The 25,696-nt window shown below is 44.4% G+C and overlaps 1 protein-coding gene across 2 annotated transcripts in view; it reads left to right on the top strand.

Moving 5' to 3' along the window:
- TMPRSS7 (transmembrane serine protease 7) overlaps positions 1-18,809 on the top strand; it is a 35,710-nt gene extending 16,901 nt beyond the window's left edge. For both annotated transcript variants that reach the window (XM_044384730.3, XM_026493080.4), the window contains 9 exons: positions 2,954-3,060; positions 6,242-6,378; positions 8,264-8,371; positions 10,667-10,777; positions 11,581-11,697; positions 12,600-12,771; positions 14,820-15,088; positions 16,661-16,797; positions 18,639-18,809. In XM_044384730.3, the coding sequence (XP_044240665.3) occupies positions 2,954-3,060; positions 6,242-6,378; positions 8,264-8,371; positions 10,667-10,777; positions 11,581-11,697; positions 12,600-12,771; positions 14,820-15,088; positions 16,661-16,797; positions 18,639-18,809 (1,329 nt within the window). The remainder of the gene's footprint in view (positions 1-2,953; positions 3,061-6,241; positions 6,379-8,263; positions 8,372-10,666; positions 10,778-11,580; positions 11,698-12,599; positions 12,772-14,819; positions 15,089-16,660; positions 16,798-18,638) is intronic.
- Positions 18,810-25,696: the final 6,887 nt, after the last annotated feature.

Here is a 25,696-nt window from a genome sequence, read left to right as displayed (position 1 = left end):
TTTCAGGCACACACATTTTTATTTGCTCTTAAAGCATACCTCGGATATAGGAGAGAGACGTCTTGTCACATTTTAGAGATAAGGAAATAGAGCTGGGGCAAGCCATTGGTCAGAGGCTACTCAAATAAAAAGTGACCTAGGCAGCATTCAAAAGAATCATGCCGCCCTCCGTAAGCAAGTTCGGCACCCCCCTCCTTTTCTGGGTTCCTAAAGATGTTCAGTTTCCCTATGTTTCATAACAATCGCTTAGTTGAATATTTGCCTCCCTCTCTCTTCCTTCTTTTTGTTTTCCGACTAATATATTTTGCTATGGGATCTTAGAAGAGAAACAGGGAGTGGGGTTTTGAATTGTTTTATCACAGGTGTCATCAGCCTAGCACCCACCAATTCAGGTGTATCCGACCCAAGCAGAGATTACTGTGGCCCGTGTCAATTCACCTCCTCGCATCACTTAGGAAATAGGTGGGATTCCCCAGAGAGGAGTCCCTCTTCCCTGCTTCTGTGGCAAACTTCTAACCACTGAAGTTTCCAGTGCCTGTTGTAGGTGGGTTGAGCTGTATATACATAACCACTGGTGAGAGGTGACAAGCTTAAAGCGTGTCCTGCATCCTGTTGCTACCACCGACTAGAGAAATATGTCAACACAGCAGGTCCAGATCTGGAGAAACCCTCCCCTTACTCAGTAAACATGCCCAAAGCAAAGGCAGGGGTTGGGCATTGGGAACTGAGAACACAGGACGTAGAAGGAAATAGCATACTTGGCGGTTTTTCATTTTTGTCCATTTGTTGAACAAAACAGCTCACAATGCTTGGTGGACCTGCCCCTCGTGACCCCGCTGGTCAAGCTGACTAATATCAGTAGAGCCTCTTGGCCAATCTGGACACAAATGTAGATTTGTGTGCAAATCTGTGTCAGTAGAATCTGGTGTGCAAAGGAACTTAATTCTTTTCACTTTGGAGAGGCTTCGTAGATGGGTCGGTGATGCATTTAAATCGATTTTACTTTGGAGTGATGGAACAGTGAAAATGCCATGTCAGTTTCCTATGGAGAATTGCATTGGAATATGTCCTTACGCTGTAAAATTACAGTGATTACTCAAGGTATTTACTATCGGTTTGCATATTTTCTTCTTTTTTTTAATGTGAAGAAAAACTCAGATAACACGACTGGGGAAAAAAATTGACGTGTGCCCTCAGGAACCCCTGGTTTTTATTGAACCTAAGACGATCCCATTCCTCTTGAGCCCTCACTGCCCATTTCCAGGCGCCATGATGCACTATGGAGCCAGGAAAGACCACCATGTGGCCTTCAGGGAAATGCAGGGTAACCTTGGGCATGTGATTTATTTTTGGTTAGTTTTGATTTCTTCTGTAACATAGGACTCATACTACCTTTTTAACTGTGTTGTTGTGATGTTTAAATGAGATACATAAAGAGCCTGATTCATTCTTTCTCAAAGATAAGTTGAGGGAGGAGGGCTACTATATTTAGTACATGTTAGAAAGAAGTACATACACACAACAAAGAAATTGTAGCATCAAATATGATGACATCTCTAAAAAAACCAAGTAGCAGAGCAATAAAAATCAATGGGTAAAATCCATCTCTTAAACCAAAAAGACAACAGAATTGAATCACAAAGTATTACCTATAACTTAATTGTATATTATTTACAAAAGATGGCAGAATAAAAAGTGATTTAGCTGAAAGTAAAAGGATGGGAATATCATACCAGACATTATAAACACAAAGAAAGTAGGGTTCAGAACCTTAGCACGAGACAACATGGAAATCAACATTAGGGCAACAACACTGGGTGAGAAACGGAAGGTGATCTGTAATGATAATGAGGGCAATCCACGTGAACTTCTGTGATAATTATTTACTTACCAAAGGACGTTAATATTAATACTCTTAAATCAAAATCTATAGCACATTCAAAGAGAAATGGTCAATGCTTAACTAAGAGATTTTAGTTCTTTTCCGTTGGTTCCTGACAGAGATAGTGGGGAGAATAACTACAGCTAGGAAGGATATTAAACCACAAAGATAATGAGTTTGGCTATATACTAACGTACATACATACATACATACATTGCCCTTTTCTTTCAAATGACCTTGGAGCATTCACAAATTCGATCACATCAAAATCCTTAATAAATAAAAACATTAAAAAGCAATACAGGCGACAAATAATCTCTTATCTAATTAGTATAGAATTAGAAAACTAGAGAGTGGGTAAACAAAAGTTCCACTCTCTGGAAATGTGTAAACTCTCTCTAAATAATTCCTGGGTCAGAGTGAAAATTAAAACGAAAATCGGGACATAACAAACATAATGTATGTGTATGTCATACAGTGTTGTAAACAGCTCAGCTGTGTGTGTGTGTGTGAGCGTGCACACACATGCTCTCACGTGGGCGTGTGCAGTACGGACAGCCTCTTCTCTTGTTGGATCCTGTCGGAGCAGACCTAGGAGTGACTCGGTAACTGGCCTCAGGAACACCCAGGTTGACTATGAGGAGGATGCTGATTCATTTCTCCTTTATCTAAATAATCTGAATAATGCTTTAAATAAACTATGTCATTATTGTCACTGAAGGAGAAAACTGTGTGTCCTCATTAACAAGGGGGTGTTTTCAAGTTCATTTACAAGGAGGAAACCGACACCCAGAGATAATCTAATGTGTCCCATGTCACCCAGCTCACTCAAACTGGGGCCTAACAGTGGCTCTCTGAGCACTGGGCCACCCACTTCCCTCTCTATTATGCTCTCCTCCTTCTAGTTTGTTGGGGAAGGGGGGTTGGGTCTACCCCACCAAAGGCCATAGGGCACAAAGAATAAATTGCCCTGAGAACAGCAAGTCAAGGGAATGAGTTCTGAGTGAGGAATCAGCCCGAAACATGTCCTTCAACTGAAACATTTTTCTAACTTATGTTTGTTTTTCACAGACTTCCCTAACAACCCTTGGCGTAGCACTGAAATTCCATAACTATTCAATAACCAAGAAGAGTGTGAAAGGCTGTGACCATGGATGGTGGGAAATTAATGAGCACATGTAAGTGGGTTCCAGATGGAAAGAATCTGATGAAAGGCCTGACCCAGAGGTTCAAAGCCTTGGATTCCTTGTCCCCAAAGAGTTTGTACTTTACTGTTTACAGATAGGGAAATCGAAGGATACAGGGGTTAAAGAACTTGCTCAAGGTCACTCAGCTCCTACGTGATTAAGCCAGGATTCAAATTCCTGTCTTAAGGGCTCCCAAGGCCTTGCTGCCCCACTGCTCTTTGCTACTGGGCTATGGGCGTGTACACCCTACGCTTTACAAAAATAGTTTGGTAGATAAAGTCTTTCAAACCGCGGAGCCCTGGAGGAAATAGTAAATTGGAGTCCTGGTGATAGGAAAGGTAGAAACCATTAGCCAATTCTTTGCGGGAGGGGAGGCTGGATTGGCCCGGCTGTAGCCTGAGGCTGGGACGTGGGTTGAGGCTGATCAGAGAAATCTAGACGACTGAGCTTCCTGAACTGACCTAGGAGCACCTCGCTCTCACCTTTTATTTGTCCTTTGGTGGTTGTTATTGTTTAATTGCTTCTGAAGCTGTAATCGATCTTGTATTAAAAAATATAGAATGTTCTGTCTTTGCAGCAGAATAGCTTCTAAGTTTACTGTGAGGTAAGCTTTTTTTGTGTGAATTTAGCCTAAGGGATCTGCCAGCTAATTCTGTGCTCATTGTTAATCCATGAATGAGACCTTCCTTTTCTAGATGATTTTGCTGAACAACTTCTTTCATTTCCTTTAGACTCTCAGATTACGTGCTAAAATAGTCATTGGTTCTCTCTGCACTGGACTAGATCCTATCTGATTTAAGAGCATGCTTGGATCCATTATTAAGATGTGGCTTGGACTCCTTTTGGGAATATTTTTGAATCAGGGTCTATTACGTAGGAGGCAGAATACCTGCATTCGGGTTCCAGCTCTGTTACTTAGTAGCTGTATTAACTAGGACAAATTATTTAACCTCTTTGATTTTCAGTCTGTAAATGAGCTAACGATTCCTAAATACCTAAATTACCCAATGATTTGGTAAGCATTTAATGAGATAAAGCATACTACACACCAAAAAATATAGACTATATTATATATATATTATATATTATAGCCTGCAATATAGAATGTACTCCCCCTCCAAGTTTTAAGAATACTGCATTCTGATATTTAAGTAGATAGAGGCCCAGAAAACAAATCTGTGGAATTCTCTTGTAAAATGCGGTACTATTTTTTTTTTTCTGTCCTAACTAACAACCCCCACCACCCAAGGAGTGTTGCTGCCAAATTATGAGCAAAATCTTCTCGCAAGCAATCAATACCAGGGAAGCTCTCTGCCCTAAATACTTTCTCTGAAGGGCCAGCTCTTCCCTTGGTCTTGCGGGCTGGCTGAAGTCCTATCAGATTATTTTGATGCTAGTTGTGCCTTTTAGGATTTAAAATGCCAACCCTTCCCATTATCAGTTCTTTTCATCTAAAAAGGAAAGGCTCTAATTACACTAATTTCTGACACCTTGCTGAAAAGTTGCCTAAAGGCACTGCGTTTGTAATGGGGCAGTAGGAAAAGGTAATGCTGACTCCAGGAAGCCTAGTACTCCTGAGTTCAGAGAAGGTGGGGATGGCGTGTGTTTGCTCGAGCAGCTAGAATGCAGCCTGTGAACCCTGAAGGAATGGATGTCCTTCCTAGGAAGATTTGCAGAGTGAAGTTCCTGAAGGGAAAGCTGTTGGTGCCCTAGAAAGTGCTAGGGTTTAGTATCAGGCAGATTTGTGTCCTAATCCTGCTGCTTCTATTTTGAACTTCGACCCATTACTTTGCTTATTTAACTTCTCGGCTTTCTTACCTGTCATGTGTCTGTATCTGTAAACCAACTCTTGTGGTTTCTCCAATTTCTCACTTTTATTTTTTTTAACTTTTGTTCCATTAGCCACCACTATGCCCCATTCCCTGCTGTTCCACCCCGAACTCCAGCCCAAGCATGGATTCAAAGATTCCTTTTTTCTTGACTCTTCTTTAACATCCCAGTAAGATCCATCTTTGCAAGAAAGTTCTAGTAAGTGTTGATGGAGAGCACAAATAAAATCACCATGAGACACACGTAACAATGACCATGTTTTCATGGTCTGATCCCAAGACGACCAACTGGAGAAGACTCTGGCCCTAAAAGGTTAACGTGGATTCCACGTGCCTTTCAGATCCCAGCTCCTACTTGGCCAAGTGGCCACCTACCTGTAGCTGCTATCTCTTCCTCTGTTCCCGCAGCTGGTCTATCAGGCCATCAGGGCCCGAACTTTAGCCAGCGGCAAAAGAGTCCTCCCGAAATACATGTGAACACTTTCCTTCTCTGAGCCTTAAAACAACACCTCCGTGGTCCTCCCACAGAATGCCAGTGTCTGATCCACGGAACTTTTGTGGTTCCCAAGTGCCTTAGGGGCGAGGAGTGATTGGCATTCACAGATTCCAGGGGAGGCCGTCCCTCCTCAGCCCATGGGTTTGCTGTTTCCCTTTGAGACGTTGCAGGTTTCACCCTGGGAAGAGCTTTGTCTACACAGGGCAGAGACCTAACTTATCATGGTCCCCCAGCATGGTAATATTTCATGTTCTACTAACCACAGGGCTCACAGAATAAGAATTACTAACAGGAGGGGCATTTCCTCTTACATACAAGAAGTGAGAAAAGTCAGGGTAAGGAGATCTTGCAGACAGACATGACTGTTTTGAAATTCTACCCGGGACAAGCCCCAAAGTACACACTGGTTTTCAATTTAGTTTGAAAAAATATTGTTGTGTTTTACTTAACTATTGCTGGGATTCTTTGTATATTTCCATCCTGAGCTCACGGATTCTACTCTGCTCCATGGCGAGGTTTGTGGGCAAAAGCAGGCAGTTCTTGCTGTCACATGGTTACTGACGCAGAAAAAAAGAGAGGACCCATATTTCTTCTAATTACGAGTATTGGTGAGGAAAACACTAGGTCACAGTCAATAAGACTGCTATTATATGTAGCAGAGTAGAAAATCGAGGGGTCAGAAGTTCCTCCATCACAGTCACTTAGCATAGATTGGAGAACTACTGTTAACTCTGCCATAAGCATCTCCGCTGATGAAGCCCGAAGTACCAAAGTATCAGTGCGCTCCCTGTCGATGGGGATGCAGTCGCAGAGCCTGATGCCACGCCTCCTCCCTGACTCTCCTCAGGTACTGCGGCTTCTACGTGGATCACCAGACGATTTTCCGAGTGCCTAGTCCGCTCGCCCACATTCAGCTGCGGTGCGGTTCAAGGCTTTCCGACAAGCCACTTTTGGTGGAATATGGAAGTTACAACATTAGTCAACGTAAGCCTGGAATTAGCTCTTTAGAAACTCCTAAGAAATGGTTAAACAGAGCCTAATACTTGGTAACTCAAAACCTTGAGAAATTAAGGAATATTTCTATTTACTATTAATATGCAAATTAATATGCTATAAATAAGGAATATAAACAAAATATATAATAAATAAGTCATAAAATTATGTATTTATTACAGCTATAGTTTAAGTTATAGAAGAAATAACATAATTATTTGTTACAATTGAAAAATAGTTTCTTACGTTATTCCTGAAATATGGGACAAACCCATTTCTTGATTTATTGTTTCTGCTACTCATTAATCTTTGTACATACGATGTTTGTGCCAATATTTGGTGGATCAGAAGGCAACTGTTGTGACTCACTTTAGCCCATGACGTGTAGGGAGAGCTGGTCGGGCAAAGAGAGTTCAACATCAGCCCTCAGAATGTTGCACTCCACACTGAGAACCACAGGGACAGTGGCCGGGAACTGGTCGGCAGTGTTTGAGGGAAGTCTTTAGAGCTGAAGAGAATAGATATTGACTCAGGAAATTCTCAACCCATTTTAAAAGGGGAAAAGTAAGGGTTAACCCCTTGGGAGCCCATGAGGTTAAGGCTTGAGAGGAAGCTCATTTAGAACCTTCTTTGCCCATATACCTGCTTCTTGATCTGAAATATTGTAGTTCTGAATATCAGAACATTACAATTTCCAGCAAGAATACCAGGTAAATAGTGAGCCATCTTCTTTTCAATTGCTTTTTCAAACCGTGAATATTTTCTCGAAACTCACCCTCTCCATCGTGTGCCAGTGAGATAGCGGTTGACCTGACCATGCGTTTTCCCCCATTCTTTGGCACAAGGGAGCATCTTAGTCTGTTCCGACTACTCTAACTAAATACCACAGACTGGGTAGCTTATAAAGAGCAGGAATTTATTTCTCACAGTTCTGGAGGCTGGATGTCTGAGATCAGGGTGCCAGCATGGTCAGGTGAGGGCTCTCTCTGGGTCGCAGGCTTCTTGTATGCTCACGTGGTGGAAGTGGGTGAGGGGGCTCTGCGGGACCTCTTTTATAAAGGCATCGATCTTATTCCTGAGGCCTCTGCCGTCATCACTTAATTCCCTCCCTAAGGCCCGTCTTCCTAACATCATCACATTGGGCACTAAGATTTCAACATACGAATTTGTGGGGACCGCAAATATGCAGACCATAACAACGAAGAAGGATTTATTATTTCTAATGTATTGGCGATAAGCCCAGGATTTGTGATTCAAGATCAGGCAGGGAATGGATCTTTGCCGAGCAGCCTGATTGAAGCGACTGGGAGGCAGAAGACAGGAGTCCTGAGTTTTGAGGCCAGTCGCTAATCTCTCTAGGTCCGAGTGTCTAAGATCAGTGGTTACTGGTGTATTTGGGGACAGAGATCACTTGATAATGTAATTAAAAGCACAGACTCCTCAGAACAGCGCATCCGATCATATAGGATTCAGAGACACTGGAAGGCCATCTGTAATTCCCCGGGGAGTCTAAAGACTGCACGCCAAGTCTGCTGGACTCTCTGAAGTGTATTCTAGCTTTCACTTTCTCCGAGCCAGTGACAAAGCCGTATTGCTGAGTGAAAAATGGAGATCGTAGAAGTCTGACTACACATGTGAGCTGGATGCATTATCCCCTCAGAGCCTCTGGTGGATTAGTTTACTTTCTCTGTTCTCCTAAATTCACCTTTTTTGTCTTTCAGTTATCACCTGTAGCTCGATTTGCTGGAGAAATTGTATAATTAGTATCGCTACATTGCCAGCTCCTTAAGCACCTAATGCTTCATAGTTCTTTGTTCATGTGGTCTGGTGACTTTTAGGGACTCGCACAAGACTTCCTGTGTTTTATTGTCCCTAGCCTGTCCTGCTGGATCTTTTCGATGCTCCTCGGGCTTGTGTGTCCCTCAGGCCCAGCGATGTGATGGAGTGAATGACTGCTTTGACGAAAGTGACGAACTTTTCTGTGGTGGGTATTCAAGTTGTACTATGGCTTTCTTACGAATAAGTAACTTCTCAAGGCCATTGTTGCTGCTGGTGTATATCCTGGGCCTTTGCAGCTGTTATCTATTGCTGCATAACAAGTTACCCCAAAACTCAGTGGCTGACAACTGTCATGTATTCTGGACCATGCATCCATGGGTTGTTTGAGATCTGACTCATCTAGGCTGGCCTCAGCTGGGTGGCTCTGCTTTAAGCAGTAGGTCCTCCTAAGCTTGCTTCTTTCCTGTTTGGGGTCAGGTCTACTGTTCGTGGCTCTTTTTCTCATTGAACTAGTGGGCTGGCCATGGCAGTGGTAGAAGCAAAGGATGGGTGAGCAAAACCACGTGGTTCCTCTTAAGTTCTGGGCTTGGAGCTGCCACACCATCACTTACGTCATATTCCTCCAGTCCAAGTGCGTCCTAGAACTAAGGCCAAGGTCAAGGGGCAGGAAGCTTATCCGGCACACTTCGGGGCCATGGCGAGGGCGGAGATGTATAATACTACCACAGGGAGTGAGGATCGGTGGCTAGTAATTCAATGACCCACAGTCCTCAACTAACAATCCTATTTTAAAGCACAGATCTTTCATCTAGGGAGCAGCCCAGATCTGCAGAGAAGTCGACTCTTTCAGCACAGTCGTTCATGGCACACAGGTGTTGTGAAGGGAGAATTATTACTATCACCTGTATAGTCTGCAGCAACGTCACAGCTGCAGCGACTAAGGAGCAGGGTATTGGACATTCCTATTTTGGACAGAGATTCTCTCTCTTGGTTTTTCATTACTATTTGCACATCATTCCTGAGTCTACCTCCTGTTTCAGAGAGAAACATGGGGAGGATAGTTCACCAGACCTTGTGACACCTTTGACAACACTTTCTCCTAAAGGTCCAGAGTTTAATTCAAATACAATTGCGATGGTGAAGCTATTTAATTTCTTTCATATTCTTGGAGAAAAAGTACAGTTAATGTAACTATGAAAAGCTTATATTCATGAAAAATAACCTATGGCCCTACACATTTATTTATTTATTTATTTAGACCAAACAAAATAAAACTCCCTTAACTTAGGGCTCGTTGACCTTTTCAATCTACAGGGTTTTCTGTTGCTTAAAAAAAATAAATGCTGGCCATTATATAGTGGGCGAGGTTGCTGGTATGTTTTACGTTATTATCATGCCCTGTTACAATGCTCCAAACAGAAATGATTATTGTTACTTCATAAGCAGGACTGTTTTTGGTAATCATTATTTCTCATTGTGCCGTTTTGGAAACTATTCTCTGGGAGTCAGCTAGGTACATCCAGAAGCTCAATGAGCATTTCAGGGCAGTGATGTCCTTCCCCCTATCCCCGGCCCCTAACAACAGATGCCACTGAAAACACGAGAGCAGGTAACAAAAATGATCACTTTTCACAAAACCAGAAATGCCTAAGGAATCATACCTCCCAAGACTGTTTGCTATTATCACTGTGCCTGTCCTGTCACTTGTCCAAAGGCAATTCATGAAGATGTTCCAAAGAAGAAAAATTGTGATAATTTACAATGGTGTTTCTTAATCCAGGAAGTGGATCACCCACGACAAAATCACTTTAAAGAGAGTTTTCTTTATACGCAGATTAAGATAAGCCTGTTGTCCTTTAAGATCTCACAGCTGTTAATCTATTCAACAAAACCTTAGTGAGCACCTACTGTGTAGTCAGGGGCCTGAAGTACAAAGATGAATAAGACAAAATCCTCAATGTAAGGACACTCCCTCTTTGTTTAGCAAGGCAGACAAGTTCAATTTTAAGTATTTAGTTATTTAATTTTTTTTTTTTTTTTTTTTGGAGAGAGAGTGAGAGAGGAGGGGCAGAAAGAGAGAGAATCTTAAGCAGTCTCCATGCCCTGAGACGATGACCTGAGCCGAAATCAAGAGTTAGAGTGGAACGGACTGAGTCACCCAGGCGCCCCAGACAAGTTTAATTTAGATAACAGCTTATCATTTTTATTTTCCTTAAAAGAAAATCTCCCAATGCATTTAATTGTCATTAAGTAAACAAATTGCCAGACTTGAAGGCATTTAGGCAAAAGCAAAAACCAGACCTGAGAAACTCAGAGCACTAGGAATTACAGCCAAGCTGCAGCCTCCGCTTGTCTCACGCAGGTGTCAGGTTTGAGGAAAACACACTTTTTATTTGATGTAAGTCATCTTAACCGTTTGCACCATTAGAGGGGCACTGCTGGTTCTCAGAGGCCTGCTGATGTCTCAGGCTCATGAGCTTTCTGTCTGTTCTCATTCTAGTGACTCTTAAGCCTGCCTGCAATGCCAGCTCCTTCAGGCAGCACGGCCGTCTGGTCTGTGACGGCTTCAGGGACTGTGAGGACGGCCAGGACGAGCAGAACTGCACTCAAAGTGAGGGCGAGTCCTCTGCACGCTGCTGCGCTTCCTGTACACTCTGCTAAGTCGGAACTGAAATACCCCTGGGGGCTCAGGGCAATGGACTTGCTCCAGTTTTCCCTAGACTCACCCAGTTTTAGCACTGAAAATCCCAGTTCCCTGGAATCCTCTTGGCCCCAGGCAAAACGGGACAGTTGGTCACTGAGTGTGCGTGTTGAGTGTGCGTGTGTGTGTGTGTGTGTGTGTGTGTGTGTGAATACTGGAAGATTTCCATTGCTTATTTGCTTTTAATGCTGCTCGAGAGTAAAGGGTGCTGAGGACGTGATGTAGCAGGACTTGCCAGATACCGTGATGTTCTATTCCAGCCCCTGCAGAAACGCAGACTGTTGGAGTGCTGAGCAAACGTGCTGTGATTCACAAAGGCTGCCCATTTTCTCCATAATGCGATGAAAGGACTGAATATGGTATTGATCTTTGCTCAAAATTGTCTTGGAGAACAGGACAAAATAATTAATAGCAAAGAGGCCACGGCCTAAAGCCACCGATATGGCCAACTGCTTTGAATCTCACCTCTAGTGGAAGAAAGGAGGGGCCATCAGATTGATTGTCAACAGGTGCACCTGCCTACCTTCCGATGGCTCTGCTGAGGCGAGGGGACTGGTCCCCATGGGCTTGCTTCGTCGCCCTCTGCCGTGTTTCCCAGAGCAGCAAATACCCATGCCACGGCTACACCATCCTTGGAAGATGGGAGTTGAGTGTCATTCCCTCGAGTCTGTTTCTGGGCAGGAAAAACTCTTCCCTCTTTTGTTCTTTTTTAGGCATTCCGTGTAACGACAGGACTTTTAAGTGTGGCAATGATATTTGCTTTAGGAAACAAAATGCACAGTGTGATGGGACCGTGGACTGCCCAGATGGAAGTGATGAAGAAGGCTGCAGTGAGTACATTCCTTCCGGCTCCCTGTATTCCTTCCTCGGTTTCCACGTGTTCATTTTCATTCCCTTCTTGGAGTACATCCCCCTGGCAAAAGTTGGGGTCCAGGGAAGAATAATAAATATTGGCGAACTGCATCTGAAATGGTTTCTCAGAATTAAAAACTCTGGAGAGGATTCTGTCTGCTTCCTTGATAACAAGCATGAAAGCATCAGGTGTTTCTAATGAGAACTTTCACTTTCTGGTAACTCTAATCAAGGGAGAAGTTCCTAAGTAAAAAGTCCACAAGAAAAGAAACAGATACTGGAACACCGTGGGTGACTATTATTTAGGCCTTATGTTATCATTGATACCAAGTGCAGCTTCTTTCTTTAGTGACCCCCTGAGGACTGTAATCTGCCCTAGGTTAATATGTCGTCTCTAACTGGCCAGCTGGCAACGTGGTAGTAATGAATCCTTATCGGTACAGTTTGCCCTGGAAAATAATTGTTCTGATAACTAGTTTTTCTTAATAGGTTTTCATTTGTCTTGGGCTTAGAAATTCTCTCCCGAATGCTTTCTCTCAAATCAGCAAGCCTCCAAAGACACACTCAATTCTGTTGCATTTGGAACGAATCTTTCCTCTCTTATAGTCTAAGCCCCACGGCTACTGCTCGTGGGGGAGTAGGGCAGCCGTTGCTTACATGTCCCCTCCTCCTTGAATCAATGTGCTTTATTGTATGGAGACTGTGTGTCCCTCCTGTTCTCAGGAGGGAGTGGCTTGGGGGCGCCTTTTCTCTAGATAAGCAAGAGGTTTCAATTTGCTTGCCTGGTGCCTCGGGTCCCAATGCAGCTGGAAATGTGACTTAATTTCCAGTGTTTCTTCCAAGTCTGCTTTTAAATCACGTGGCTCTTCCTTTCCTGAAGGCTGCAGCAGGGGCTCCTCCACCCTCCACCGCATCATTGGGGGCACCGACACCCAGGAAGGGGGCTGGCCATGGCAAGTCAGCCTCCACTTTGTCGGATCCGCTTACTGTGCAGCCTCGGTCATCTCCAGCGAGTGGCTTCTTTCTGCGGCCCACTGTTTCCATGGAAACAGGTAGGGCCTCCCAGGTCTTGCTCTAGGATGGCACGCTGTCTGACCCCAGACCGGACATCTGCCCTCAAGTTGTGGAGCGGAGCTGCCCTCTGGGAACGTCCGAGCAATTTAAATGGTGTGGTCTGTGTGTGTGTGTGTGTGTGTGTGTGTGTGTGAGTGTGTGAGTGTGTGTGTGTGTGTGTGTGTGTGTGAAGAATGGGCACTGGACTTCTAGTTAGAGTGGAAGGGTAATGATTCTGCACCCAGTTTCCAAAGTGGTGGTTGGGGGGAGGGTTCCCACACCACCAGGCAGCTCTGACACGAGTTGAGTGCCCCGCAGTTGAACTCCATTCTGACCCTGTCTGCCTGCACATAGCATCAGATAAAGCAGGTGAGGGGCTCAGACCCGCAAGACTGTCCCTCCTCCCTCCTCAGACACAGTTGTAAGTCCATGCTGTCACCATAGTTCTGGCTCAACAGCTATAGATTGGAGGTTCCAACCATCCCTTCCTGGGGTTCAATTAACTTGCTAGAGCAGTTCACAGAGCTCAGAAAAACAGTTTACTTTCCAGATCACTGGTTTATCATCAAAGGGTATAACTCAGGAACAAGCGGAGGGAAGAGAAGCACAAGGCAGGGTTTGAGGAAAGGGGGAGAAGCTGTCATGCCCGCTGCAGAACCCTGTCCTTTTGGGGTTTACGGAGGCTTCATTGCACAGGCATGATTGATTAAATCATTGGTGTTGGCGGTGGATTCAACCTCCAGCCCCTCTCCCCTCCTCAGAGGTCAGTGAGTGGGACTGGATCGCAACCCTCCAATCACATAGTTGGTTCTCCGGCCACCTGCTTACGTGGGGTCCAAAAGTCACTCATTAACATAACAGCATAACAAAAACAGCTGTGTGGCTCTATTCACTTGGGAAACTCCAAGGGTTTTAAGAGCTTTGTCAGAAATGAGATAAAGATCAAATACATATTTCTTATTATAAATCACATTCTCATGGAGGTGGATCATGCAAAGGTCCATTATTAGGGTTGGCGTTGGAAGGGCTCGGACTGCCTTTACGAGTGGGATTATTATGGGGCAGATGCTCTTCCAGCTAAGAGTGAAAAGGAAGCTTAGAACAAATAACCTCACTGAACTGTAACCTTATTTGGAATCTTCTTTTGGAAATTACAGAATTCACGTTTATGACTCAAATGGCTATGCTTCTCTTTGATCGTTAGTCTTTTACACTGTGACACCGCTCCAAGTACTATGTTAGCTGTACTAATCCCCCGCGGTCCCCGGTGCCACCCGTGAGATGTCAGCTGAGCAGCTTCGGGGCCCCACTCTTTGACTCTGTCCTTATTTTTCTTGCAAACCTTTCGCAATCTCTTCACCCCACTAGAACAGGGCTGCTGTGTAGCCTCACATGGAGATGGCAAGACCCTCAGTGATTCTGTGCAAGGCCACAGGGGTCAGAAGTAGAGTTCTGGAAGGGCCGACAGAGAGTTGGGCCCCTGTGAATGGTCATGCTTGAGCAGTTGTGGCCGTGATCTTTCAGGCTTCTGGTAGATGACGAGAAGGAATTTCATCAATTCCTCCTTTATCACACTTTGATTTCTAACCTCTCTTGGGAGTCATATCATTTGAATTTGGCAAAAGGATTCCCAGACCACTGTCCTGCCGGCCTTGTCTGTCCCCATCAAATGCCAATGTCGGCATGAATAGGAAGAATGTAACAAAAGAATTCAGTCACATTCTTGACCTGTGTGTGGTTCACGAGATAGCAGGGCCAACAGAATTTCCAGCAGTTCTTTAGGATGGGGGAGCGAATTTTCTGGAACATAGCTACCATGCACCACCCCTGCTATACCTTCATCTCTGGTTTTACTAGGAGAAAAGGGAGGCTCAGAAAAGTTGTGGTTTTTGCCATGTCAGTGGACAGAGCCAAGGACTACCACAGGAACTAGAATGCAGGCCTCCTTCCCTCAGCCCTCAGCTGTCTGCGGAGGGCCTGTGTCCAAACCCTGGATGGTTCTTCAGACCCTGGCCACTGACTTCATGCTTCCTTCCTTTTCTGCCAGGTTGTCAGACCCCACGCCGTGGACTGCTCACCTTGGGATGTATGTGCAGGGGAATGCCAAGTTCATCTCCCCGGTGAAAAGAATTGTGGTCCATGAGTACTACAACAGTCAGACCTTTGACTATGATATTGCCTTGCTAGAGCTCAGTACGGCCTGGCCCGAGACCCTGAAACAGCTCATTCAGCCAATATGCATTCCTCCTGCTGGCCAGAAAGTGCGCAGTGGGGAGAAGTGCTGGGTAACTGGCTGGGGGCGAAGGCACGAAGCAGGTGTGTGAATGAGTGAATGGTCATGCCCTCCCCCTCCAGAGAATACTAACTTGCACTGACGTAGTGCTTTGGGGTTCACAGGGTTTTTGTGAATGATCTCATTTGAGCTTCCTGATAATTCGAAGAAGTAGAATGGAGGAAAGTGTTATTATTCCTATTTATGATGTAATTATTCCTATTATGATGTTCTTCCCTCACCCAAAAGAAGAAAGACCCAGTTCATAATGGGAGGCAGGCGGGGGGAGGGGGTCTATGAGCAAGGCAAGATTGGATAGACAGTATGGGCCCTTTTCAAACTTTGCTAGGTTTTTCACTATAGAAGAGCAATTCCTTTTTACCTTTAGGTTACCTTCACCCAAAGAAGTGATTCCTTTTCTTAAAGAAGAGGACACCTGCCCCCCACATACACCCTATTGTGTCAAGTCACAGGCAACTGTCTGGAGGCTTATGCAATATGTCTGTCATGAGGGCAACCCGCCAGGCAGAAGGGCTGAAAGCCAGCCCGCCCTTAGCTCCCCAGACTGCAGATTCAGGCCCGAGGGTTCCATCAGCCTAGAATCAGACGGCCCAGAGGGGATGCCTCTTTACAATCCCTTCACCCTAGCTGGCATCTCTGTCATTATGCGCAAAGGTCAGAGTGGTAGGGAAGTCCCTCCATCTGCTCTGTTGAGGTTTTTCATGGTCCAGGGTTCAAGGTTGATTCTGAATATGCAGTGAGGGGAAGCGGCCACAGCTTTGTGAGGACCACCCCAGAGCTGATGCTTCCCTTCGACTCCCACCCGCATCTCAGATTCCCGTGCAGCCCTTTCCAAGGGTTTAGGACAGAAGCATTTTCTGCAAACCTTGAATCTTACCCTTGGCCTCGTTTTGACACTCTCTAAAGATTCCTTGCGGGCAGCTTCTCCAGGGCTCACTGCTGGCATGTAGTTAATGCCATCACAGTGGCCTGCTGGGATCTCAGGACCCTAATGAGGGAGGATGGCTCCCGGCTCCAACACCTGTAACCTATCAGGACTGTTCTCGGGGCTTTAATTATATTATCCTGTATCACAGGAGGGAAGAGACTATTCAACCAGCTTATCATGAGACATTTCCTTATAAGCATGAGTGTGAGTGTATTTATTTTTCTGCATCATTTTAGCCAGACAGGATAAAAAGGAAGTGAAAGGGCTATAACAAAACTGTTATGTTTTTATGGTTCCCAGGACTCTCCCATATATCAGATTATGCTGCTCCATTTAAGGAGCAGGCCTCTCGACTCGTAAGTATTGGTAACTGTTGGGATTCACAGTGCTACCGGCCGCAGGAAGTACGTAGTGAAGGAATACGGCTCAGTGGCTCTGATGATTGAGTCAGACCTTGGGTCTGGATCCTGCTCTGTTACCTGTGAGCTGCCATCGGGCACTCCCTCTAACCTCCTCGGCTTCTAGTTCTTCACCAGCAAAATGGGGATTATAAAAGAATTTACATTAAAAATTGTTCTGAGGATAAGGAGATAATGTGAGTAGATGGTCTGATAGCCTGAATGAGCGTAATGGTTACCATGATTTCTACTTGCAATGTGTTTTCCAGACAATAAAGGCTCCCCTGTTTTGCAGCAAGCGGAGGTGGAGCTCATTGATCAAACCCTCTGTGTTTCCACCTATGGAATCATCACCTCGAGGATGCTCTGCGCGGGGGTCATGTCAGGCAAGAGAGATGCTTGCCGGGTAAGTCATCGCACCTTTCCCTTGCCAAGATGTTATGCTTTCCATACATGCTTTCATGTTTAACTCGTGCAACACTGCGAAATAACTGGGACAGGTATTTCCCTTAATTCAGATATTAATTATAATCTAATTGTCTAAGACCAGGGAAAGGTGATTAAATAATTAGGTCTATAAAACTCAGTTTTCTGGTTACCATGTATTTTCCTCCAACATTTAGAAAATGAGGCTGCGATTTATCATTCTGCCATGATTTAGTTTCTTATAGCCCAAATCTAAAGAACAAAGCAGCTCTCCCTCTCTCTCTCTCTCTCTCTCTCTCACACACACACACACACACACACACACACACAGTGTCTTAGGATGGCTAGCAGCCCCTTCCCTTCTGAGATATCAGGGTTTTATTAACTTGCTCCTTTGATGCATAGGCTGGGGGAGGGAGAGGGGGCTGGGAGAGGTGACAGAGCACTCATTCGTATGCCTCTGGTCAGGCCTCCTGACAGTGGTCAAGTTGGAGTTCGTCTTCGCGGGGACATTTCTAAGTCTCAGATTCCAATCTATGCAGATAGCTCTATGATTGCCAAAAAGTGAACAGATGATTTAGAGGATGAAGAGGGCAGTGGGAGCTGTTCCTCCATCTCTCCGCAACTTTAGGCACTATGCCACAAAAACTCATCTTACTATATGATGGATTTTATCTTCTGAGCCCCTATTTTGTGGCAAGCACTGAGCTAGATGCGTTAGGTAAATTCATTCAAGTCTTTCTTTCACGCCCATTTTACAGAAGAGGAAACTGGGATACAGAGAGGGTAAGCAAATTACCCAAGGTCACACAGCTAGTAAGTAAATACCTGAGCTGGAATGTGAACCCTTATCTGTCTAATGCTAAAGCTGCTGTGTTTTGGCTGCTTCCTGAGGCTAATCAGTTCTAGGGCCCTGTTCCCCCAAAGCCACCAAAGTTTACAGGTCAACTTAGACTTAGTAGGGCTGGTGTGGAGATAACTGAAATAGAGAGTCCAGTTTCTCTACCAGTCAGAATTCACCTAATCAGGTTTGGAGTTGGGGGGTGGGACTCGGGGGCAAATTCAGAATTTTTTTTTATCCTTGCCTCTAGCTAAGTTGCAGCTTTACCTATCCTCCAAACTAGAAGAATAAAGCCCAGATGTTATAATTTAGAGGATGGATACTGTAGGAACTATGTTTACACTTTGAATTATTTTTGTCTTTGCTTTGTGGAGTTGAGATATCAGAAGGGACTCTCAAACGAGGGTGATATGTCCCCTGACGGCCGTGGGCCAGTGAGCCGTAGGGGTTGCCACGGTTGTGGGTCTTCATCGTTCATTGTCAGAATCCCGAGCCAACCCACCCGCTGACTTTGCATGGCCCAGAGGCAGGGGTCAGCTTTCCAAGATAACCCTGGCTCCTGAGGTTGTTGTCAGGGCTAAATGACCCAAAATAGTGCTTGGCAGACAGCTCCCGCTAAATAAATGTTAGCCTCTGTTATTGCTACTACTACTATGGCTACCTCCACTACTAATGAGGTTTGTTCTTTGTTTGGGGGGTGTGAGAGTTGTTTCCCCTACAAGAATATCCTAAAGATATTCTTGGCCTAAGGAATTACATTTCTTGTGACAAATGCAGCTTTTTGATTTTAGGAAGAATAATTCTAAAATGACATTAGAAGTTTCACAGTATTTCCTGACCCTTCTCCAAACTACATAATAATTAGCCAAGTGAAAACTTTCCAGAACGGGAGTTTTGATACAATCCATTAGACACATTAGTGATAAAATTGAGGATCACTGGAGAAAGGTACTTCCTGCTTACATTATCTTCTTGTGTAGGGAGATTCGGGTGGACCTTTATCTTGTCGAAGAAAAAGTGATGGAAAATGGATTTTGACTGGCATCGTTAGCTGGGGATATGGATGCGGAAGACCAAACTTTCCTGGTGTTTACACAAGAGTGTCAAACTTTGTTCCCTGGATTCATAAATATGTCCCTTCTCTTTTGTAAAAGTACAGATAGGAGTTTTGACTATGATTTCTGTGATACATTCTTTAAAAAAGAAAGCAGTAATTATCCATAAAAGGAGACCCAATTTTTTTCTTCTGTAAATTTCAGATTGCTTACATTTGGTATTTTTTGAAAGACAGAGAAATTAATATGTATTTTATCCCATGAAAAGTTGCCTCAAGGATAGAGTTGTATTCATTCTTAAGTATCAAGGGGCCATTTGATTCAGAAACGGAGGAAACCTAAAGTAATGTCATGAATCAAGACTCTAAAATAAGATAAGAAATGGGTGAGGTGCTCAGGAATCCATTCTTTTTTTTTTTTTAAGATTTTATTTATTTATTTGACAGAGATAGAGACAGCCAGCGAGAGAGGGAACACAAGCAGGGAGAGTGGGAGAGGAAGAAGCAGGCTCATAGCAGAGGAGCCTGATGTGGGGCTCGATCCCATAACGCCGGGATCACGCCCTGAGCCGAAGGCAGACGCTTAACCGCTGTGCCACCCAGGCGCCCCTTAGGAATCCATTCTTAAAGTTATGTTTCTATTCAAGGTACAGATGTTTATAAGGATTTAGGCAAATCTGATGTATTAAAATAAAAAATTCCATTAAAAATGCCTGATTTCAGTGTTCTAATAAAAGTAAATGCACAAAAATGTCTCTTTCATAAATGCAAATGAACCCAAGCTCAGTTATTGACAAAGGTAGTACCTCTGTTGTTGGTTTCTTATCCAATTTTGTCTAAGCACATAACAGACTTTCTTCAGCCGTGGCACAGGGTAATATTATGTACGGAGGAACCAATCAATTGAGTAACAAAACTAACAACCTAACTTACTTGGCTATTTTATGCCAAGATGCCAGGATGCCATGGAACTATATTCAGTAAAATCATGGAATGAAGCATCATGGTAGTTCAATTGAAAGCACTTACACGGGATTTAAGGAATTGTGATAATGCTGGTCAGGAGTTGAATGATAAGGGAATTTTTAGATGATTGTTTTGAAAGTCAAAATTTTCAGATTATCATTTGGCTTCTGATTTTTTTTTTTTCTAAAACTCCAATGGCCTAGACTTACTTCTATTTTCAGGGCATTATAATACCTAGCATGGTTGTAAACCTCTACTACTGCTCAATATAGTTATTGATTTATTTGATCTTAATTTCGAGGGTTTCAAAATTGATCTCAGAATAAACTTTCCATGAACAGAGGCTAGACTTAACAATACCACTGAGTAGGTGAAAACAGCAGGAAGGAGAAGAATGATATCATTTGTTTTCCCTGGGACAAAGTCAAAGGAGTAATAACAATGCTATTTTTAAGTAGGGTCCAGAATAATGAAAATGGTTTTCGTGGGGCTTCTGAAGATCCCAGTGTAACAGTAAAAGGAGAGAGAGAGCGCAGAAGGGGTCATCCTGTGGATCAGACAGAAAAACTGAAATGTGGGTTTAATATCCCTGAAATAGTGAATAATTTCCAGTTCACAGAATATATTTTAATTTGCCAAAAGACTGTTTCCTTCAGGTAAAAGACGCAACATTTTAATGCTACCTTTCTGAACGGGTTCCAACGGATTGAGTAAACCAGCTATGGCATAGTACAATTCAGACAGCTAAGTGTACCCTTTAATTCACAAAGTGGGACTTAGCTACTAAATTCACTGTGTAAGAATGAATTAGGCTGACAGTTCTTAAAACCAGGTTTATTTTGCCTGGGATTGCTATGACCTAGGTACTAGGAGAATTGTACTTTTTTTTAAAGATTTTATTTATTTGCCAGAAAGAGAGTGAAAGAGAGAGAAAGAGAGAGAGAGAGAGAGAGTGAGCACAAGCAGAGGGAGTGGCAGGTGGAGGGAGAAGCAGACTCCCCACTGAGCAGGGAGCCCCATGTGGGACTGGATCCCAGGATTCTGGGATCAATGACCTAAACTGAAAGCAGATGCTTAGCCGACTGAGCCACCCAGGCGTCCCTGAATTGTACTTTTCATTCATGGTCAATTCTAAGGAGATTTACTATTTAAAAACTTCACCAACACCTTGAGTAAGTTTGTGATCTCAGGAGATGGAGGAGGGCTAGCATCAGATTCATGGCAGGGAATTTTTCAAACCACACATACACGCGACCACTGTAGGCACGTGCTTGCACACATGTGAGGGTACCATGTTCTTCAGCAGTGCAGGGGTGGAGAAAAGGTTCAGAAACACCAGCCTAACTTACTTGGCTATTTTATGCCAAGATGCCAGGATGACATGGAACTATATACTTTATTCTTGCAAAAGCATGGATAGAGGCAAATCCAAAGACTGATTTAGTTGGCAGAGTGGAATGGCCTCCATAAACCAAGACAGGAGCATTTCCATGTTGCAGCCTCCGGGGTATCTTGCCCGCCTTCACAGTGTCTTCAAATCTGCAAAGTGCAACATCACAAACCAACCCTTTCTCAGTTGTTTTCTGCTTGATTAGTCAGAGAGTGACCCAGTTGCTTGTGTTTACAGTGGTCGTGCTTGTCACCTGACAACATACGGCTACGTACTGTTGTGCTTTCAAGAAACATATGCCTGTCTGAAGGGAATGAGATGCTTTGGTGCTTTGCTGATGTCACTTAGATGATGTTACTTTACTTTTCGGTTAATACAATAATCGTTTGGGAAAGTATTTGCTTTCAAAGGAGAGATGAAGAAAAATAGCAAGTACTATGACAAGAAAAGCAAAATTGAAAATCTTATACTGGTCAGCAAGTCTTGGCAACAAGTAGTTTTTAATTTCTTAAAGGTATTTACATTTTACTCCTTTAACTAAAGCAATTGAGTCAATAATAATTTGAAATTGTATTAAAAAGAACTATTTGTGCAAGAATGGTATACTTTAAAAAGCATATTTGAATACCTTTATAAAAGAACAATACCCTTTAAAAAGCTATCCTATAGAAAGAGATTTTAAAGAAATGGCAAAAACAAATCTATGTAGAATTTGGTTTCTCATCCAAAAGTCTTTAACTTCCATCAAGAATTGTTTAATCTGAATTTGGTTCTACCTCACAGGAGAAACATTTCTTTCTTACTCATTGTGAATCCTTAGTTTAGAGTCAGACCGACTAGCAGGATGAAAAAGTCCTCAAGAAGACACTGGAACACTTATCTACATTCTAGATCCACTCTCTGGAGATTAAGATGTTTGCTGTTATCAGAAATCAGGAACAAGTTGGAAGAATTTAAGTAGTTCAGGTAATATTGGGAAGTGTCAGCAAGTGTCAGTGATCAAGAAAATGCAACAGGACAGGAACACAAATCAATATCAAAAGAAAATCTATTGAGTCAAGAATTATTGCTGGCTGCTAAGGGTTGAAGGTGGGTGGGTATTAGTTGCAGAGATGATTACAGTCACAGAAAGTAAGCGAATATTTCCTGAGACTCCTGCTATTCGTCAGGCACAGGAATAAATCCTTTACTATAATTACTTCATTGAATTGTCTTTACTGAGTGGGAATCATTTTATAATGAGGAAAGAAGCTTGGGGCGCCTGGGAGATCAGTCGGTTAGGCTTCCAACTTGGTTTCAGCTCAGGTCATGAGCTCAGGTGGTGAGATCGAGCCCCATGTTGAGAATTAAGATTCTCTCTCTCCCTCTCTCTCTGGCCCCCACCCCACCCCGCTTGTGTGCACACACTCTATTTCTCTCTCTCTCTTTCTCTCTTAAAAAAAAAAAAAAAAGCAGCAGCATCTCATAGATATTAAACAACTTGCCCAAGAACACACAGTAGTGAGAGTCCTAAATCTGTTTGTCTTTAAAACCTGTATTACCATAGAGATGCCAACTGTATACAAGGTTTAGGTTTATGGCATTCTAGAAATGCATCCTAATCTAGTGTAGAGATTACATAAACCCTGCTCCCCACTACTCAGAAAGCGTTAGGAGATCTGGTTTAGAGTATGTTTGTGACAGAAACAGTAGCTTTTTGATCCCCTGGAGGGTGAAGGAGATTTTAAGCATCTGTTCAAGGAGAAACTGGGTTCGGAAGACAGCTACGATTCATCCAACACAGGGAGGAAACCTTCCATTGAGACTAAGCTCCTGCAGTCAAACCAGGGACTGTGGGAGAGGATTGTCTGGGCCCTGAGTAAGGATTGGGGGTCTGGGTTTGAGAGGTCTTGGTGGTGCTGGTCAGGGTCTCAGGCTCTGGGCCTAACAAACCATCGTTGCCGAGAATATCATTCTATCATTCCAATTAACCGACATTTATATGGGGCACGGTGCTCGACACGGAGTAAGCCCTGGGAATTCATAGGTACCTCAAGGAGCTTAAGCAGGAGGAGACAGACAAGACAAAAAATTACTGCTCATACTTCACGTTAACCGTTCAGGCTGCTTTACTGATTCTTAGACAGTAAAGGTCAAACAGGCCCCGGTTTACAGTCCTCATCCTGAATGTCCCTCTTCTTTCCGCACAGCACGGCTACTGTCCTTGCCACCTTTAACTCTTTGTTTCAACTGCACATTAAAAAACTGAAGGAATATTCGGCATATCACATGATATTAGCTTCGGGTGTACACATAACGATTTGGTGTTTCTTTTTTTTTTTTTAAGATTTTATTTATTTATTTGATAGAAAGACAGCCAGTAAGAGAGGGAACACAGGCAGGGGGAGCAGGAGAGAAAGAAGCAGGCTCCCAGTGGATGAGCCTGATATGGGGCTCGATCCCAGGACTCTGGGATCACGCCCTGAGCCAAAGGCAGACGCTTAACGACTGAGCCACCCAGGCGCCCCCGATTCGGAGTTTCTGTAAATGAGCACCACAGTAAGTCTAGCTAATGTTCATCCCCACACATAGTTACAGGTTTTTTCTCCTGATGAGAACTTTTAAGACCTACTCTCTGAGCAACTTTCAAATATGCGACGCATACTGTCAACTACAGTTGCCCTGCATCCCCATGTCCTATTTACTCCACCTTCTCAATGGGCCCTGAGGTGATTGCCCTAATTATAATTGCACCTCCTCTTTCTCCCGGCCTTCACCACTAGACACTCCAGACTCCCTTCCTCTGCTTTATTTTTTCCCATAGCACAAGGCATTTCAAATATTCTAGAAATGTTGTTTCAGTTTATTTCCCCTCATTAAATATAAGCCTCACAATGGCCGTGATTTGGTTTATTTAGCTATCTCTTCAGACATATCTCAAGCACCCGGAAGAATGTTTGACACATGGCAAGCACTCAGTACTATTTGTTAAATTAAATTGGGCCGAAGTTGATGCATTTAGCATTCTACAATGTGTATTGGTCGCGGAGGAGAGAGTGGATAACTTCTGGTGAAGGAGGCAAGCCAGGGAAGGTTTTGTGGAAAAAGTATGCCTCAGCTAGAATCTAAAGATGAATGGGAATAGTCCATGCAGAAGGTGGGTAGGGAAAACATTGTAAGCGAGGGAACATCATATACAAAGAAGTGGGGGCGGCAATGGAATGGGACCGAGGAGGGCCAGCCCGGAAGAGGAGTCTGATCAGACGAGAGGGGTGTCCTGACTATTGAGAGAAGGAAGACAAGATGTCAGTGATTGTAGGGAAAGGTACGGGAAAGTCTCCCTTTCTCTTTGCACCCCATATTCATTTTCTTCCATGAGCTCTCTGATCCCCAGCTTCCATCGCCAGTTCCCAATGGGAGTCACAGAAAGGAGAGTGGCAGGCGGGGAGAGAGGTCAGAGTATTTACTCCTGTCTGTTTCCTCCTTGCTGGGCTGCAGGCCTGGCAGTGGCTGCGACTTGTCTGTCACTACAGATCCTATCAGGAGGGCCCTCTTTGAAGGCTCCAGTAAAAAAAGATTTTATTTATTTATTTAGAGAGAGAGAAAGAGAGAGAGAGAGTAAGCCGGGAGAGGGGTAGAGGGAGAGGAGGAGGGAGAGGTAGAGGGAGAGAATCTCCAGCAGACTCCATGCTGAGCAGGGAGCCCAAGGCTGGCTGGATCCCAAGACCCCCAGGTCATGACCTGAGCCAAAACCAAGAGTGGGAGGCTCAACCGACTGAACCACCAGGTGCCCCGAAGGCAGGCAGATGGAGTCCAGATGATCTGGTACCAGGCAAGAGCCAACTAGAGACCCGATATTTAGGAAGTCTCTGCACAGTAGGCAGTGCTGTTCCAGGCTTTTGGACACAAGTCAACATCTTCTGAAGTGAAGCTTATTTATATGCATCCTGTCCGCACCTCAAACTGGTCTCAATACGCGTGCTGGGGGCAAGCCTGCTCCGAACAGAGGCTTGAGAGGATCAACACACATGGTGCTTAGCAAACCTAATTCCAGGCTCCCCAAACCGGAAGTTCTGAACTATGGATTGTGTGTGAGTGCCTGTGCCTCTCCCTCAGGTTGTGTGTGTGTGTGTGTGTGTGTGTGTCCTTGGGGGTGAGGGGTGTCCGTGACTCCTCGTCTCAAAGGCAGATACTAATAAACGTTTGTGAATGTTTCCTGCAAGTTAGTCACTGCCCTGAGTGCTTTACTGACACCGACTCCTTCCATCCGGGCCACGGCTCCATTACGTAGGCACGAACACGCTGCCAACTTTCCAGGTGAGAAAGCCGGCAGGAGAGATGAAGCCCCAGGGCTCCCTGCAGGAACCGTGTGAAAGGGGATTAAGCTGGGCCGCCTGGCCCCAGCGCCTGCCTCCCCGCCACCACCGCACCCGGGCTCTTTGCCCGACTCTGGGCTTGCACGGGGAAGGCATGAGCTCGCGGGTAGTCGTCGTCTTCACCTGCTCGGAACCTCGTACGGTGCCTGGCACGCAGGAGGCGCTTCCCAGTTCCTTGCTGATGAAATGCACGAACCGCCGCGAGGCAGAGGAAGCCGGGCAAGCCCCGGCAGCAGGCGGCTCCGGGGGGCGGGACGTCCACTTTGTTTCCTC

This window comes from Ursus arctos, unplaced genomic scaffold, assembly GCF_023065955.2.
Source record: "Ursus arctos isolate Adak ecotype North America unplaced genomic scaffold, UrsArc2.0 scaffold_4, whole genome shotgun sequence".
NCBI classification, from domain to species: Eukaryota; Metazoa; Chordata; class Mammalia; order Carnivora; family Ursidae; genus Ursus; species Ursus arctos.
This window is presented reverse-complemented; position numbering and strand designations above follow the sequence as displayed.